At 52.6% G+C, this 17,998-nt stretch overlaps 3 protein-coding genes across 8 annotated transcripts; 2 read left to right on the plus strand and 1 right to left on the minus strand.

The window, feature by feature from the left end:
- Window positions 1–1,570: 1,570 nt before the first annotated feature.
- Window positions 1,571–6,426, plus strand: Mfrp (membrane frizzled-related protein). Of its 4 annotated transcripts, none has more exons than XM_076924824.1 (13): window positions 1,571–1,837; window positions 1,923–2,025; window positions 2,149–2,262; window positions 2,364–2,543; window positions 2,701–2,914; window positions 3,121–3,251; window positions 3,362–3,514; window positions 3,621–3,697; window positions 4,564–4,712; window positions 5,115–5,263; window positions 5,351–5,479; window positions 5,989–6,116; window positions 6,201–6,426. In XM_076924824.1, the coding sequence occupies exons 1-13, from the start codon at window positions 1,784–1,786 to the stop codon at window positions 6,423–6,425; spliced, it is 1,806 nt and encodes a 601-aa protein (XP_076780939.1). In that variant the 5' UTR covers window positions 1,571–1,783; the 3' UTR covers window position 6,426. The 4 variants fall into 4 exon arrangements, with proteins under 4 accessions (XP_076780939.1, XP_076780940.1, XP_076780941.1 ...); XM_076924825.1 differs by having other exon boundaries at window positions 5,115–5,245; XM_076924826.1 differs by having other exon boundaries at window positions 3,362–3,487.
- A 726-nt stretch (window positions 6,427–7,152) lies between these two features.
- Window positions 7,153–8,997, plus strand: C1qtnf5 (C1q and TNF related 5). 3 transcript variants are annotated; one of them, XM_076924829.1, is made up of 3 exons: window positions 7,153–7,300; window positions 7,554–7,820; window positions 8,114–8,997. In XM_076924829.1, exons 2-3 carry the CDS (start codon window positions 7,607–7,609, stop codon window positions 8,629–8,631), a joined length of 732 nt encoding a protein of 243 aa, XP_076780944.1. In that variant the 5' UTR covers window positions 7,153–7,300; window positions 7,554–7,606; the 3' UTR covers window positions 8,632–8,997. The 3 variants fall into 3 exon arrangements, with proteins under 3 accessions (XP_076780944.1, XP_076780945.1, XP_076780943.1); XM_076924830.1 differs by having other exon boundaries at window positions 7,183–7,322; XM_076924828.1 differs by lacking the exon at window positions 7,153–7,300 and having other exon boundaries at window positions 7,329–7,820.
- A 1,569-nt stretch (window positions 8,998–10,566) lies between these two features.
- On the minus strand, window positions 10,567–13,313 carry Rnf26 (ring finger protein 26). The gene has a single exon (XM_076924831.1). It carries the CDS (start codon window positions 12,747–12,749, stop codon window positions 11,475–11,477), a length of 1,275 nt encoding a protein of 424 aa, XP_076780946.1. The 5' UTR covers window positions 12,750–13,313; the 3' UTR covers window positions 10,567–11,474.
- Window positions 13,314–17,998: the final 4,685 nt, after the last annotated feature.

A 17,998-nucleotide genomic window follows, 5' to 3' on the forward strand; every position in this document is an offset into this window, starting at 1 on the left:
TGGGAATATGAAGTTGTCTCTGGACTCTCAGCCCTGCCCAGCACTGTGATTAAACAAGACAAGACTGGCAGTCCCCTGCCTTTATCCCTGAAACATATGTTCCAGACTGGGACATGCAGTATGTCCTTTCTACCCTATGACAGCAACCAGGACCAACAGCCAGACTCCACACCAGACCTGGCCACAATGACAGGCATCCTCTTCCCACCCATCCTCCCTCCCTTCAGGCTTGGGGACCCAGACCTGGGAACCAATCCCTCAATCTCATGCCAGGCTTCCTGGGATCTCCCCTCCTCTTGTAACAAAGATGATGAATATAGCAGAGACCTTTCTCACCCACGTGAAGAGTCACTCCCAACTCCCCGGGAGGTTGATGTAAGAGGATGGCTCCAAGGTTGAGGCTAGCTAAAACAGAGTCTCCAAACAAAACAACAGCAACAACAAAAGATAGACCCTGGGCTATAGCTCTGTCAGTAGGCTAACCTAGCACACACAAAGGGTCCAGCCCTTGCTCTCTGCTGCCCCTTTAGCACCGGGGAATACAGACAGGAGGCTCAGAAGCTCCAGAACCTATGGAGGAAATGGCTTAGTGGGTAAAAACCGCTTGCTATTCAGATATCCAGCACCCACAGAAACGCTGTGATCGCCAGTCGGGCATAGCGGCCCCATCTGTGATGCCTGGAGTAGGCCGGTTGACTAGACAAGTGAAACCAAGCAAGCTCTCTCTGAGTTCAAGTGAGAGACCTTGTCTTGATATAGAATCATATAGACATGTATATCATACATATATATATATATATATGTATATATAATGACAAACAAAAAAAATGTTCAAGGTCACCCTTGCCTACATAAAAAGTCTGAAGCTAACCTGGGCAATATGAGACCATCTCACAAAAGAAAGACAGAAGGAAAGAAAGAAAGAAAGAAAGAAAGAAAGAAAGAAAGAAAGAAAGAAAGAAGAAAAGAAAAGAGAAAAAAAGAAAAATAAAAGGGAAAAAGCTAATAATTTTGCCATTCAGACGGAGAGTAGTGGGCTACTGACTTTGCAACCCTTAGAAAGTAGCCTGCAGCCGGGCGGTGGTGGCGCCTTTAATCCCAGCATTTGGGAGGCAGAGGCAGGTGGATTTCTGAGTTCAAGGCCAGCCTGGTCTACAGAGTGAGTTCCAGGACAGCCAGGGCTACACAGAGAAACCCTGTCTCACAAAAATAAAAAAAAAAAAAAAGAAAGTAGCCTGCCTCCACTCCAGCACGCTGCCTCTGTCTCCGTTCACCTGAGGCTCCAATGCCTGCACTTCAGTTATGTTCACCAAGCTTAGCTCCCCAGGAACTCCTTCCATACCTTGGGTGAGGAGGAGAGCATGGTGCCCCCCCACCACACACACACACACACACACACACACACACACACACACACACACACATCCCACAGAGCTTTCTCTGCTGGTGTTTGCAGCCACTGCCTGCGCCTTTAAGGATTGCTACTCAGTGCCAGGGTCTTGACCTCGGCACCCTCAGCTGAGTTGGATTAAGGACCATTCTGTGCCTTTTGTGAATTCCTTCTCGCATCAGTTCCCTCCCCCGCATGGAGCTGCAGTAGCCTGGGGCCCCAACCATTCTGCCAAAGGCAGCCAGAGAAGCAGTGCCTCCTGAGAGCCTTGTCCCTCAAGAGCAAAGGTCGCTTCTTTGATTGGTGGCTTGTGACCAGGGAGTGGACCCTTGGGGGTGGGGGTGGTCTTGGGCTATCACAGGAGCTCCAGAAAGCCATGCAGAGTCTTAAGCCATGAAGGACTATGCCGATGTCATCCTCTGTCCAGAGGCAACTGAGCTGAGCAAGGTAAGGCCCACATGGAAGCCCCCTCCCAAGATGTCCCTAGTGAACCTGCACTACCCAGCCCACAAGGCCCTGCCTTCCATTCCAGACAGAGTTCTGCAATCCTGCTTTTGACCCGGAAGCAGGGCCTTCTTGCCCTCCATCAGCATTACAGAAAGATGTCAGCACCAACTTCCAAGCTCCCTGGCATGGTAACTGTCAGGGGTTGCTTGGGCATAAGAGAGAACCCAGGAACTAAGGCGCTGTGAGGAACGCCCCACACGGGGGCCTCTCAAAAGCCCACTGTGTTCCCTCCCCCACCCCCACCCCCACAGCCCAGCGTCTCCGGGGACTACAACCAGACTGCCACTTCTCCTGGTTCTGTATCCTGCTGCTCAGTGGTCTGCTGCTCCTGCTGCTGGGGCTACTGGTGGCTGTCATCCTAGCTCGTAAGTCACTGAGAGGGCTTTACCTGGAGAGCCCATGCGCTATTCTGCCAGCCTCCAGGAACCTGCTCCTCTAAGGGACATTCCTCTATGCCTGCCTCCAGAGTTGCAGGCTGCATCCCTCCCCAGAACTACCAAGAACCCACTGCCCACCCGAGGCCTCACCCTCATGGGGATCATTTCTGGCACCACCCCTAACAGCACCACCACCACCACCACCACCACTACCACCCCAGCAATCACAAGGCAGCCGGAGGCAGTTATGAGCCCTACACACCAGACCAGTAAGTCCCAAAGGGCACTGTCTGGAGAAGGCCCAAGACAGTGTTGGGAAGGAAAGCCTGGAACCTTGCAGGTGGGGGAAAGCCTCTCTCCTATTGACCTCTGTATTCTGCCCCCACCCCACCCCCCCGCCCCGCACTCCACCCCCCTCCCCTGCAGCCTGCGGAGGCCTCCTTCCTGGTCCCAGTGGTTTCTTCACAAGTCCCAACTACCCAGACCTTTACCCACCCCACAGCCACTGCGTCTGGCATATCCAGGTAGCCACAGGCAAGACAATCCAGCTCAAGATTCAAGCACTCAGCATAGAAAGTATGGTTACCTGTCTTTTTGATCGCTTGGAAATTATCTCAGAGCCTACAGGTCCTCTCCTCAGGTGGGTCCCTCTGCTTCCAGGAAATCCCACATGTCTGAAGGGTACAGAAACAAAAAATCTGGACTAGAAGAAAATAAACAGAATGACCTCTGATTCCTTCCCTGCCAGCACCTTGCTGTGTGGCCTAGGGAAACTCACTTCCCTTCTCTGATCTGTTTCTTACCTGAGTTCAGAGCCTCCATCACCCCTATCTGGCTTTCTTACAGGGTGTGTGGTAAAACACCTCCTGCCACACTAAACACCAATACCAGCTACCTCCGTGTGTCCTTCGTCTCTGATAATGATGTCGAAGGGTCCGGTTTCCACGCCTGGTACCAAGCGGTGGACCCTGGACATTGTAAGTCACTTCCCTCCATGTCCCCAGCCACCTCTCCTTCAGTGATTCCCAGCAAAAGGGATGGAAACTCTGAGGGATTCTGACTCCAGATGGTTCTTGCCCTTCTCCAGGGAGCTGTACCCAGAATGAGTTCCGCTGTGACTTGCTCCTCTGTCTGAAGCATGACTCTGTATGTGATGGTATTACTGACTGTGCCGATGGCAGCGACGAGGCCAACTGCAGTGCCAAGACCTTGGGTACGGGCCCAGCGAGCAACAGGGCAGGCAGGCACATCTTTCAGGCTTCTGTCCCAGGTTCAGGCTGGGATCCCCTGCACTGACCCAGAATTTTCTTGCCTGGCTATTCATGAGCCACTTGGCTTCTCTACAGGGTGTGGAGGGAACCTGACTGGGCTCTATGGGGTGTTCTCTACCCCAAACTACCCACAGAACTACCCTCACCAACAGGTAAGTGCAGTGCCCTCGGGATGGTGTGGTACTCATAAGACACCAGAGTGGCTAGGTCAGTGTGCCTGGGAACACTCTGCCTGGAAATGTACTTGATAAAACAAGTTTATGCAGGCAAGGAGACATACTTAAGCACCAACTGTATACCCGATATTTCCAGGCTGGGTAAAACAAGTCGATTTCTGAGACCAGACAATTTGAAAGGGCATTTCTTTATGGATAGATAATGTCACACCCTATAGCCTTGTGCTCATCTTGTCACTGGTGAGAATCCTTCTGTCCCAGCCTCCTGAGTGCTTGGATTAGAAGTGTGAGCCACCATGCCAGGCCTGGGTTTTTGTATGTTTTGAGACAGGATCTCACTATGTAGCCATGGCTGGCCTGGAACTCAAAGTGCCACCTACCTCTGCCTGGAACTAAAAGGTGTGCACCCCCACCCCTGCACCTGTACCCCACATCTGCTGGATCATGTTTTTGGTTTTTTTTTTTTTTTTCATTTGTTTTTTGGTTTGTTCATTTTTCCACTTTGAGGATCAACCCCAGGGTCATACAAATTCTTTACCACTGAATTATATCCCTGGTCCTTGGCTTCTTGTGACTCTCTCCATATAGCTCAGGAGGCTGCTATGAGACTTGACACATAGCTTGGGCTGGCCTTGAACTCTGCCTCCCAAGCCCTGGGATTACAGGTGTAATCACCATGCCTGATTGGCATTTCCTATTTTAAGAGGCACCATGATAGAAATGAGGTAGGCAACAGACATTCAAATCTTGCCTAGTCTGCTCTGAGCAAAGAAGCCCCCTGCATGTCCAGGCTGGGGCAGGGGAAGGTCCCTGTGGGTTACCTCCCATCTGTCCTTCCTCAGCTTTGCACCTGGTACATCAAAGTGCCTGTGGGATACGGGATAAAACTGGAGTTCCACAACTTCAGCCTGGAAGCACAGGCTGAGTGCAAGTTTGACTATGTGGAGGTGTATGAGGCCAGCAATTCAGGAACCTTCAGCTTCCTGGGCAGGTACTAATCAGGGCATCCCATGCCCCATCTGGCCGGCCAGGCTCCATATGCTAGGCCCAAGTGAGTCCCCAGCGTCACTGCCTTCAGATGCTCTATAGAAATCACTTGTATTTGGCATCCTGAGACAGCACGTGCTTTCTCGACGCTAGCTCCTCACTTCTGCGGTTGCTTGGCTTCACTCTTCCCACCTGTAGGGAGGGCCTTTGCCTTCTCCCATCTTCCCTGACTCTCCCCATCTCAAAGTGGCTCAAGTTTAAGAAGTCATGTAACAAAATAACAAATAACATGAGTCCTCTGACCCTAAGCTCCCTGACTCAGCCTTGGCATAGCCAAGAGCCCAGCCCAGAGCCTCAAAGGGCCGGCTAGTGGCCTGTACCCAGGATAGTTTTCTGCTCTGGGCAGGTTCTGTGAAGCAGAGCCACCACCTCACCTCATCTCCTCGAAGCACCGGCTGGCTGTAATCTTCAAGACTGACCTTGGTATCAGCAGTGGGGGCTTTTTAGCCACCTACCAGGCCATCAACACTACAGAGAGTGGGTGCCCCTGGGCAGGTGGGTGTGGGCAACAGAGGCTCCTCCAAGGAACATTAAAGGGTACCCTGGAGGACAGTAGATACAGGCATGCCCCTGTGCCCACAGACCTTTGTGGGCCCAGAGAGTTCTGCCAGAGCGGAGGATATAGGGGTCTGCAGTGGATGTGTGACTTATGGAAAGACTGTGCAAATGGCGGCAATGACAACTGCAGCAGCCTCTTGTCCCCACAACCAGGTAAGCAGCCTTACCCTGAGCAAGTCCTGCCAGTCAGAACAGGCAGGGTTCCCTACCACACTTTCTTCAACTCCCCTTCCTTCTTGATAGTTCATGGCTGGGCCTCTCTCTCCTCATCCTGTGACCACTTGAAGGAGTCCTGATGGGACTCTCAGCTGGTGGTGGCACTGTACACTAGTGTCATCTGAGAGGGACACAGGAATGTAGGTGTCAATGGTAGAGGCTTTGAGACCTATCTGCTTTGCCACTCAGAGTCCCTCTCCACAGCCTGCTTCACAGACCCCTCCACAGAATGTGGAGTTGGGTGCTCCACGCTCCCTATGATCAGAGGGGCCTACATGATGCACAGGCTGGCACACAGCCTCTGGGAAAACAGCAGGGCTCCTTGGAATGTGAGAAACTGTTCTGTGGTTGACGCTTGAGAGACTCAGAAGTGCATGTGATCCATGTGGAAATAAGACCCAGGCAGTGGCTTCTCCCCCACAGTGACTCAACCCTCCCTTCTACAGACCTGACCTGCGAACCCGTCCAGGTGGAGATGTGCCTCGGACTAAGCTATAATACCACAGCCTTCCCCAACATCTGGGTGGGCCTGGCCACGCAGACGGAGGTGACAGACATCCTCAGGGGCTACAAGGTGCTGAGACAGAGGGGAGGTGAATCCATAGGAAGGGTGAGCATGTGGAGACTGGACACCTGATAGCCATCTTTCCTCCCACAGAGTCTGACAAGTCTACCCTGCTACCAGGCTTTCCAGAGGTTCCTGTGTGGGCTGCTTGTACCCCGATGCACCTCACTGGGCACTATCCTACCCCCTTGTCGTTCTGTCTGCCAGGAGGCAGAACAGCAGTGCCAGTCCAGCCTGGCATTACTGGGCACCCCCTGGCCTTTCAACTGCAACAGGCTGCCTGTGGCAGCTAGCCTGGAAGCTTGCTCCCAGCCCTGACCTGAAGCCAGCCCCCACCCTCTGCCCATCCTCCTCTACCTGTATGGGTGGGCAGGGCGGGCAGAAGAGAAGGGCGAGGGTGGCCTGGACATGGGACTCTGCCCATCCTCTCTGGTGCTTTCAGAGAGGAAAAGGACCAGTTCCAACTCTGATCCTGCCCAGGACTAACGGGACCATCCCATCTTTCCTCTACCTTCCTAGCTCTTATTCGCCAAGACAGCCCCAGGCAGCGGCCACGCCCCACACTGTGCCATTGGACAGCCTAGCAGGCTTCCTTATCCAAGTCTCTGACCCTGATTCCCTGTCTTCTGCCTCCCCCTTTCCATTTACCTTCAAGCTTTTTCATTTAGTCAACAAAACTGTGTGTGCTGGGACCCTAATCTAAGCCTGGAGCTCCAACCGGCTCTGTTTTTCAAATTCTTCACCCTGGGCCCCCTACTAATCCAATTCTCCACCCTCACACACGAGAGTTTTGACCTCGGACTCCATCACTATCCCACTCCTCTCCCTCCCTCCAGCTCCTGGGAACTGGAGCCTCAAGTGTCTGTCTCACAGTTCAGCCTCTCGGTGATGCAGGCTCAACTCTCTCCTCCTCCTCCTTTCTCCACACCCCCTAAAGCCCCACAACTTTGGCCGGACGCCGGGCGACACCACGAGTTATTTCCCAGCCCCGGAGTCTTGGCCTCTGAACAACTGGTTTCCTCTAGGAGTCTGGGAGGAGCGCTGTGGAGCCGGCAAGGAGCAGCCAGAAGCTAGGAGTCAGTCAGCAAGGGCAGGGGCTGCCTGGTTGGGGTAGGAGTGGGAGCAGGGCCAGCAGGAGGGTCTGAGGAAGCCATTCAAAGCGAGCAGCTGGGAGAGCTGGGAAGCCGGGAGGGGTGAGTTTGGCAGAGGAGGAGGGTAAGTGGGGGAGGGGACTGTGGGAAAGTCTGGGCACCAGCTTGGGGACGGAGGAGGGCTTGTCTTTCCTTTCCTTTTCCAGTTCTTGGTTGGGGGCACCCTCATCTTCACCCCATCACACTGTGCTCAACCCCAAAGGCATGTTTGTAGGGCGGAGACCTACTGGGTTCCACCTGGGTGGGGCGCGAGGTTGGTCCCAAGATTCTGGGTTCCAACTCTGGTCCTGCCCAGCCTACAGACTACAAGAGAGGATCCCGGCTGTCTGGGCCTCCGGGGTCACCACCATGAGGCCACTTCTTGCCCTGCTGTTTCTGGGTCTGGCGTCAGGCTCTCCTCCCCTAGAGGACAACAAGATACCCAGCCTGTGTCCCGGGCAGCCCGGCCTTCCAGGCACACCAGGCCATCATGGCAGCCAGGGCCTGCCTGGCCGCGACGGCCGTGATGGCCGCGACGGTGCACCCGGAGCTCCGGGAGAGAAAGGCGAGGGCGGGAGACCGGGTAAGAAGTCATTTTCGTTGCAGTGCATGGGTAGATCCTGGTGAACACAGCAACTGCTCGGTGGATCTTTTGGGGGGTCAAGGGTCCCGCCAGGGGGCGCTACTCTCCCTCCATTCCAGGGGGTGAGGTGGGCTGCGGATACAGAGGGTGAGTCAACCCCAGGGAATCAGAAACTCAGCACTTCAGATCTGCTCCCAGCAGGAGGCTGGGAGACTTAGGGATGGTTAATAGTCACCCTTCTGCACTCTGCTGCAGATCCTAATTTCTCCCCTTCCCCTCTCCATCCCCTGCAGGACTACCTGGACCACGTGGGGAGCCCGGGCCACGTGGAGAGGCAGGTCCCATGGGGGCTATCGGGCCTGCGGGGGAGTGCTCGGTGCCCCCACGATCAGCCTTCAGTGCCAAGCGATCAGAGAGCCGGGTACCTCCGCCAGCCGACACGCCCCTACCCTTCGACCGTGTGCTGCTGAATGAGCAGGGACATTACGATGCCACTACTGGCAAGTTCACCTGCCAAGTGCCTGGTGTCTACTACTTTGCAGTTCATGCCACTGTCTACCGGGCCAGCTTGCAGTTTGATCTTGTCAAAAATGGCCAGTCCATCGCCTCTTTCTTCCAGTTTTTCGGGGGGTGGCCCAAGCCAGCCTCGCTCTCAGGGGGTGCGATGGTAAGGCTAGAACCTGAGGACCAGGTATGGGTGCAGGTGGGCGTGGGTGATTACATTGGCATCTATGCCAGCATCAAGACCGACAGTACCTTCTCTGGATTTCTCGTCTATTCTGACTGGCACAGCTCCCCAGTCTTCGCTTAAATACAGTGAATCCGGAGCTGGCACTTGCTCCCTAGTGGAGGGTGTGACACTGACCGGCGCAGCGCATACCAGGAGGGCTGGCCCCCTGGAATATTGTGAATGACTAGGAAGAGAGGGAGCCACCTCTGGTCCCACTGCTGGCAATGAATGGAGACAGAGGCTGTCTGAGGTCAAGACAGACAACGTGGAGCAGTGGCTGGGTTTCTGCCCAGGACTTTAGAATGCAGTAGGCTGGCAGCCTTGGGTTCCGGACCCAGGACTCCAAGGTGGGATGCTCCCTTCCTAGTTCTGTGCTCCTTCTAGGTCCTTGACTCCCAGGGCAGGTCTTTTTCTCAGAGGTCACTTAAATAAACTTAAATCCTCCCACTGGTTTCTTCCTTTCTTCTGGGGCTGCACAGCAAAAGAGTTCCTGAGGGGGGTGGGGGGATGGGGCCATGATACAGAGATACATGCAAGCAGACCTAGAATAATTGGCTCCACAGAGCTGCCACCTAGATGTGTAGATGGTGAACACCCGCCTGAGCAGGGGTTAACTTCTGATTTAGGGCTATGGCCACTCAGAAAAAGGGACATGTTTTGTTTTTGTTTTTTTTTAATTCAGAGATGCCAAACCAAGTGGGAACAGCCACTGTCTGGTCTAACAAAGAACCAGGAACTTTCAATCATGAAAGTTTCAATCATGAAAGCCCTGACTGCAGGCCAGATAGTGATAGAGATACCTGCTTTCTTAGATAACTAGAAAGCTCTCCCAGGCACCCCACCCAGAGATAAATCAGTAATTCCTGAGATGACCACAAGGGGACGCCCAAGCTCCAGACTACAACGATTTAAGGTCTGGGCTTCTAAGGTACCGGTGAGGGGAAGGATAGTAAGGTCTGCAGAAAGAATTCCAGACGGAGTAAAAGAAAAATAGGTCCTTGGCCCCGGCGCAGGAAGTTTATCTTCCCTAATAAAGTTTATCGTCCACATTAAACAGAGACTGGAAGGAGCCAGGCTTCATCTGGCTCAACTTCCTGGGGGGAGGCAAGCCCTGCCACAGGCCCCCTGAGGGCTCACCTCTTGTGACACTCAGCTTAACAGGCTCAGACTAATGAGAGCAAACACACCCAGGTTTGCCAATCCCAGTTGCTCAACTTCTCAATACAAAGAGGAAGGAATTCCTTCAGGACCAGCATCTTCTCCCTCATTCAGAAAACAGTCTCAGACACGGGGTTTCTAGATGTAACATTAGATTATTATGGGGGTGATCCCCTAATCCTGCTGGCAGTGGGAGGGCAATGCTATCAGAGGGTTCCTGTGTCGTCCAGATAGGCCCATAGGCTCACACCTGCAGCAAAAGGTCCTACACTACTCCAGCCCATCACAGTACCAGGCCCTGTGCCAAGACACACAAATGACAAGCGGGGCATGGTGGCACCCAGCTTTACTCCCAGAACTTAGGAGTTCAAGGCTTGATGAGTTCCAGGACAGCCAGGGCTACACAGAGAAACCCTGTCTCAAAAAAAAAAAAAAAAAAAAAAAAAAAAAAAAAAAAAAAAAAACAAAAAAAAAAACCCTAAAACCAGATAAGGACTAGTCCCTCCAGGAATCAAAGGACAGACTGGCAGCAAACTCCACTATGTCCTCCTGGAAAGATTAACACAGTGGGGACACGGGAAGAACCGGGACAAGTTCACATTCTGCTCTTAAGGGCTTATAGTGCCGTACAGAGAAGGACTCAGAACCACGGAGTGCAAGGCAGGTCAGGAAGGCAAGCATTAAGCAGCCACGCTTGCTATGGGTTTTCCTCCTGCCACAGCCAGCCACGCTATCTCCTCATCCCCACCCCAAGAGCTCAAAATCCAGATGCTCACTTTTTACTCTAGCCCGTCTCAAAAGACCTGGAGGAACACCAGCTGACGGCCTGCTGGCACTTGCAAGAACCACACTTAGAGCTGTCAACAGAACTTTATTCATAGAAACTGGGCAGTCCGACTTGATGGAGCCATGACCGGTGAGGCGGAGCCCCTTGTTTGGACACTAGTGAAAAGTGCAGAATGCCCTCTCCACTGCCGGAGAGAGCCCAGGAGGAATGCTATGTTCTATGCCATGTAGGGAATGAGTAGACATCTGGTTGTTCCTTCTGAGGCTCCCCCATGGAGCTGGGGTGCCTGAGGGTAAATGGTCCCAAAGCCAGGTGTAGCTGCACCCCTGTACCCAGGGATAAACTCCTGACCCCAGGTTCTGGTCAAGTTGGGAATCTTTAAAAGACAATGACAAGCAGAAGTGGCCCTAAGGGCACCTGCCGGTCTCTACTCCCAGACCCACCAGGGCAGAGGCTCTGGCTGAACATTAAAGGTTCAAGATCATTCCAAACCAAGAAAAAATTAAAAAGAGAGAAAGAAAGAGAGAAAAAAAATCAAGATCACTCCAAGACCCATGAGTTGCCAAAATCCTCAAATGACACTGATGTGGCGTGGCCTAGGGGGAGAGGACCAAAAAGTCCAACAAAAAAGCCAGAAGCAGAGAAGGACAGCCCTAGAGGCAGGCATCTGGGTGGACCCCGACAGGCGCAGCAGAGCCCACCACAGAGTCTCAGGGCCCTTGCATAGTGACATACTCACCACCCTCAGCATCTCAGGGCCCCACACAGGGTTTAGAGAAAGTGTTACTCTGTCCCACCCAGACTGGAGTCTTCCAGGGTATTCCAGCTACATGTCCTGGATATATGGCTTGAGGTTTGGCAGAGTCACCTTCGGGGGGGGGGGGAAAAGAAGACTCAGGCCAGAACCCAGAGGCAAAATGTTGATGCTGTCCTGGTGTGTGGAGCGCAAAGGATGGGCAGGCAGGGAGGGAGGGAGTCTTCAGAGGTAGACATTGAGGGTCTGCAGGATGCCGCGGCGGCAGAGTGGGCAATTGCGGTGGTAAACAGGGTGACGCATGAGGATCTCGGTGCAAGCCTGGCACAGGCACAGGTGCCGGCAGGGCAGAAGCAGCACCGTCTTGCTCTGGTCCTGGCAAATCACGCACTTCTTCCGTTCTTCTTGCTCCTTCAGCAACTTCCATGGGTCTTGCCCAGATGCAGGCTCCTCCTCATTGAGCCTCTCCCGGCCTCTCGCAGACGCTGCTCTGATGATCTCCTCTTCTGCTTCATCAAGAGTGTCCTGTGGCTCGATCCTGGCTGAGAACACCCTCCTGGGGCCACCTTGGGGGGCTCCTGGTGCTCCTCCCCGATTTGGCCAGCTGGCCAGTTGTAGGCTCCAGCTCCAGACTCTGCGCCAAGCCTCTAGACCAAGTGGAAGGCGAGACAGCCGTACAATATCCTCTCGAAGCCGGTGGTAGGATGGGCGGGCGTGAAGCTGACTGAGAGCTTGGGTGGCCAGCCTCAAGGTTTGTTCTGGGTGCAAGACGATCAAAACCACTGCCAGCACACAAGCCAGCAACACCAAACCAGTGAGGTGGAAAAGCACACAGCTGGCCAGGAGGCGGACAGAGGAGGCCAATAACTCCAGGACTAGTTGACAGGGGGTCCACAGGAGAATGACCATGGCCAGAGCACTGCTGGAAATGTGGGCAAGGAAAGCAGCCACCACATCTGTCATCCTCCAAAGAGGCCCTGTCACAGCATCCCACAGGGCCAGCACCAGGGAGAAGAAGTTCTGAGTGCCAATGAGGCAGATGTTGACCAGACTGTTGATCACATAGGCCACCAGGCTCATGGCAATAGCACAGATGTCACAGGCCTGGCGCAGCAAAGCATGACCATTGGAGACCATGTTCAAGATGCCCCTGTTCAGTAGTTCCCGGCTCCTCAGAGCTCCATGAGAGGCCAGGTGCCCCAGTAGCTTTAAGCTCTCCAAACCAGAGCAGCAGCTATGGAAAAGACTACACAAGGCCTGCAAACCCCCGAAGGTAAATCGGACCACGGCTTCAACGAAGGCCACCAAAGAAAGCAGGAATCCTCGACCCAAGTGCAGAAGACTAGTCAGTACCGTGTGTGGCAGATTGTAGATGAAGGCCAAAAGCCAGGCCAAGGTAGCCAGGAGGGAGGACACGAGCAGGAAGTTGAGATCCAACACCAAGGTCAGCAAGTCCAGCAGCAGGCCCACCCCATTCACCACCAGGTAGACAGCCTCCATGATAGGGGCTCTGGAGTTCAGGACCAAAGGAGGGCTGGCTCCTCAGACAAGGCGGTGTCAAGGTTGCCAATACTGTGGAGAGTTGAGTTGATTTGGGAGGGATGTGAACATCTAACCAAGGGAGAGCCAAGGTCTACAGAAGCGGGTTGGAGGGAAGACTTTTACAAGAAGGAAAGGCGTCCCGGTTTGGAAGGCGGAATGTACGGGTGCGACGAGGTGAGACATCTCTAAAGTGACAGGGAGCCCGGACGGGAGGAAGTACCTCTGCTTTTGTAGCCTGGAGCAGTACACAAGGCCGGGCAACGGGTCAGAGCGGGAGGAGACCGTGAAGGATGGGACAGAATCAGGAAGGGCCGGGCCGGGGCCGGGTGGGGGTGGCTCAGGCTGGGCGCGGGCTCGCGGTCCAGCCACGCAAGTGCCCCTGTCCCCGCCCGGCCCCTGTCCTCCCGCTCGCGGCGAGTGGCACCCAAAGGGAAAGCGGGACAGAAAGTCAGCCTCGGCAAACCCCAAGCGCAGGCTCGACTCCACTGGGCGCCGCCATCTTGTTTGCGAAGGGACGGGGCAAACAGGGGGCGGGACTATAGCCTGTGCCCAATCAGTGAGGGGCAATGGCAGAAATGTCGACAAACCATTGGTGGTTTTGAATGGCGCCCAGAGAGATAGTTTCCAATGAGAGGCGTGGAAATAGATTTATAAAGCCCCTCCTCTTTGAGGTGGTGATAGGTCCGTTGGCTTGTCGGCATAATTTCCCCACCCCGCCCCGCTCCGCCCCTTAAAGAGCCAGAGCCACTCTTTAATGAGGCTGCCTTTAAGTGTCGTCGCCTAAACCCCCCAACTCCTCCTGCTCCCGGTCCTGGAGTGTGGGTTCTTTGAGCTCTGGGCTGGATTCTGAGATAGTACCTCCTCCGTGTCCCGCTAGAACCAGCTGCCTCATCTCATTCATCATTTACTTATTTTGGAAATACAACCCTTTTTAAGATTATCGTCTTGTCTCAAGCTACTCACAAAGAGAAAAAGATTGTGAGGGGAGGGGAGGGGAGGGGAGGGGGAGGGGAGGGGAGGGGAGGGGAGGGGAGGGGAGGGGAGGGGAGGGGAGGGGAGGGGAGGGGAGGGGAGGGGGAGGGGAGGGGGAGGGGAGGGGAGGGGAGGGGGAGGGGAGGGGAGGGGAGGGGAGGGGAGGGGAGGGGAGGGGAGGGGAGGGGAGGAAAAGAAAGGAAAGGAAAAGAACCAGAGAGACCAGCACTACATAGAGACTAGAACCAGAGAGACCAGCACTACATAGAGACTAGAACCAGAGAGACCAGCACTACATAGAGACTGTCTAAAAAAAGAAAGAAAGAAAGAAAAGAAAGGAAAGGAAAAAAACCAGAGAGATAGTTGAGCAGGTTGTCAGGTCCAAAATAGCAGAGCTATTGACACTGTCTTAGGCAGATTCTGGCTAGGTGAGCAGGGGTTTTTTGGGGTTTTGGTTTTTTTTTTTTTTTTTTTTTTGAGACAGGGTTTCTCTGTGTAGCCCTGGCTGTCCTGGAACTCACTCTGTAGACCAGGCTGGCCTCGAACTCAGAAATCCACCTGCCTCTGCCTCCCAAGTGCTGGGATTAAAGGCGTGTGCCACCACTGCCCGGCTGAAAAGCAGATCTCTTAAAGCAGTTTCTGTTAACCAGGAGGTTCTCTTAACTTTCCCCCAAAGGTCAACTACCTCTGCCAAGGGCACCTAGTTCCAGTTCAGTCTTGCCAGCCTGTATCAGCTCAGACCCCCATATCCACCTCACTGTCATATAGAATCTGCTTGCTTTTCAGCCATTTTACCCCTCTCCCTTCTCATCCCCCATCCCTCAAACACACCGAGCGGTGGTCTTCACAGTCTGATTCCAAGTAGAACTTTCTGCGCACGGGGCAATCTAATTCAGTAGTTCCTCTGTGCCAATGCTTATACAGGTAAAAGCACTTGCTGAGTGAAAGCCTGGTGACCTGCACCCAATTTCCAGCAGCAGAGAGACTGCCTTCCACAGATACATGCAAATACACACGAATGTGCTAAGTTGAGTGTGCACACATTAGAGACCCGGGAGGGTGTTGGGTGTCTTCTATCACTTCCCTCCTTATCTTGACTGAGCTCCTGGCGCTGGAGATTCAAACTCCAGTCTTCTTACTGCGCACACAGGAAGTGCCTGAACCATCTCTGAAGGCCTTGCAGGTGGGTTTTTGTTTTGGTTTGGTTTGGTTTTTGAACCTGTGTCTTCAGCCTACCGTTAGTCAGGTGTGGATCCTGGAGCCATTTAAACTTCCTCCACCAAGTTTGCTGAGCTAGGATTGCCCGAATTACCCACAGCTGGGACTCAGTCCCCTATACCCACAATCACACCCGCCACACCCGCTACACCTGTGTTGATTGCAATTAAACATCCAGCCAGGATCTACAACATGGCTCACCTGTATAAGGGGCCTGCTGCTAACCTAATGACTGCAATCCCTGGGACCCATATAGCTTTCTGTGGGAATACGGGGAAAGCCAGGAATGAACTGGCTCTCCCAAAAGTTGTGGTCTGTCTTCTGTAACTGCACACACACACAGCACACACACACACACCACCCCAAATAGATAAATAAATGTAATTTAGAAAACAGTGACAAAACAAAGCAGCCAGTTTTCCACAGTCAGAAGAGGGGCTGAAAAGATGGCTCAGCGGTTAAGAGCACTGACTGCTCTTCCATAGGTCCTGAGTTCAATGCCCAGAAGCCACATGGTGGCTCACAATACATGTATAATGTGATTTGATGCCCTCTTCTGGCGTACAAGTGTATATGCCGATAGAGCACTCATACACATTAAATAGATATCTAGGAAGATATTTAAAATAAAAATCTTAAAAAGAAGAAGCTGAAAGAGACCTTGGGTGCCCAAAGGCAGTCCCCATCTATGTGGGACAGACCCTTTTTCCTGATATATGAGGTTTACTAAAGCAAAGGCACTTTAATGAACTGTAGTCCTTGACCCGAGTCCCAGCTGTGGGTAATGCGGTCAATCCTAGCTCAGCAAACTTGGTGGAAGAAGTTTAAATTACTTGCCAGTATGCTCTCTGGGGGCTGGTTAACCAGCTCAGCTCGGAAGAAAACCCGGTACCTAGAGGTGCTGTTCTTCCTTGCAGGACTGAGAAGGAAAAGCGCTGGGAGGCAGAAGCCCTCCAGGCCTGCCCTAGCAGCCAGGGGCATCTGCACTGCAGGGATGCAGGGTTTTTCTTCTGCTTGGTAGGAGAAAGGCCAGCTGGACAAGCACAGGGCTTTCTTAGAGGTTCCAGGGTGTGTGGGGGCTAAGGGACTGAGACCAGGATTAGGAGGCTGTTCTGTGAGCTCCTTCATTTCCTAGGCAAGCATTCAGTAAGATACTTTTTAGTTGAAGGTTTTCTTTTCTAATTTATTTAATTTTATTTTTTTAATTATGCAAATTAAAGCTAGGGTATAACCCAGTGGTAGAGCATTTGCCTGGCATGGCAAAGCCTTAGGTTTCATCCCTAGCTCTGTGTGTGTGTGTGTGTGTGTGTGTGTGTGTGTGTGTGTGTGTGTGTGAGAGAGAGAGAGAGAGAGAGAGAGAGAGAGAGTATGTGAGTGTGTTTGTGAATGTGTCTGTGAAAGTCTCTGTGTGAGAGTGTATATGATTGTGTATACAAGGAAATTATTTCCAGGGTCAAAGTCAAACTTATTTTAGAATGGGCCTGGGGTAGCTCAGCAATCAAGCACTTACCTGCCATGGAAAAGGCTCTGAATTCACTCTCCAGCACTCGGTGGGAAATGCAAGGGTAGAGTCTAAGCCAGCATGTTGGCTCATACGTACAGTCCCAGTTCAGGAAGCTGAGGCAGAAAGATTAACATGGATTTGAGGCTAACCTGGTGTCTCAAATATAGAGAAAGATAAAGGAAGAGGTGTATCGACTGAGGGCTTGATCTTCATTCCTGTCCTCTCCCACAGGAGTCCCTTCCGGTAGCATGCATGCTTTAGCGGTCACACACATACTAAGATATCTCTGTAAAAGAATCCATGGAGGGGAGAGCGAGTGAGTGAGCAAGGCCACCTGCTTCCTCACAGCTGCTCAGCCCATTGAGGAGCCGTGAGCAGGAGCCACCCTCCAAAGCTGAAGAAACGTATGCACAAGAAGTTACAGGCGACGTGTGTCCATGGAGAAGTGCGGGCTTCTGTCCCTGGGTGGTTTTTGCAGTGGATGACCGACCTTGTAGAGATGCAAAGCATTGGGCGGTAGAAGAACACTGAGGAAACAAAAGGCTTGGAACAAAGTTAATAGTGCCTATTCAAAGAGAAGCTCACAAAGGACCTGTTTCACTAAGTCATAAAATTGGGTCATGTAGGGCTGGCAGGATGGCTCAGTGGTTAAGAACACAAGCTGCTCTTCCAGAAGGCCTGCTTCTATTCTTCCCAGCAACCACTTGGCAGCTCACTAGGGTCGCTCTACTACGTAAGAGGGTTTGAGATTCTCTTCTGGGCTCTAAGGACAAAGCAAACGGGTGGTGCCCAGATATACACACAGGCAAAACACTCATAAAAGAATCAGCTAAAAGTCGTTTTAAAATCAGGTCGTGTACATTTTCATATACAATTTTTTAAAGATGTATTTACCTTTATTTATGTCTATGGGCCCTTTGCCTGAAGGGATGGATGGGCATTGTGTGCATACCTGCATGCAGGGAAGCCAGAAGAGGCAGGTTAGAGGCCCTGGAACAGGAGTTACACAGTTAGTAAGCCACAGCTGTCACGTGTGCGCTGAGAACCCAGGTCTTTTGTCAGAGCAGCAAGTGCTCTTAACCACTGAGCCATCTCTCCAGACCTCTGAAGTTTTTTTGATAAATAAACTTCTGAAATACTAAAACAAAAATTAGCCTGGCAGTGGTGGTGCACAGCTTTAAACCTAGCACTTGGGAGGCAGAGGCAGGTTGATCTCCGAGTTCAAGGTCAGCTTGGTCAACAGAGTGAGTTCCAGGACAGCCAGGACCACTCAGAGAAACCCTGTCTCAAAAAAAAAAAAAAAAAAAAAAAAAAGAATGGGCTGGAGAGATGGCTCAGCGGTTAAGAGCACTGACTGCTCTTCCAGAGGGCCTGAGTTCAATTCCCAGAAATTACATGGTGGCTTACCACCATCTGCAATGGGATTCGATGCCCTCTCCTAGTGTGTCTGAAGACAGCTACAGTGTAATCATATAAATAAAATAAATAATTCCTTTTAAAAAATTGAATACCT

This window comes from Arvicanthis niloticus, chromosome 26 (genome assembly GCF_011762505.2).
Source record: "Arvicanthis niloticus isolate mArvNil1 chromosome 26, mArvNil1.pat.X, whole genome shotgun sequence".
In the NCBI taxonomy this organism is placed as follows: domain Eukaryota; kingdom Metazoa; phylum Chordata; class Mammalia; order Rodentia; family Muridae; genus Arvicanthis; species Arvicanthis niloticus.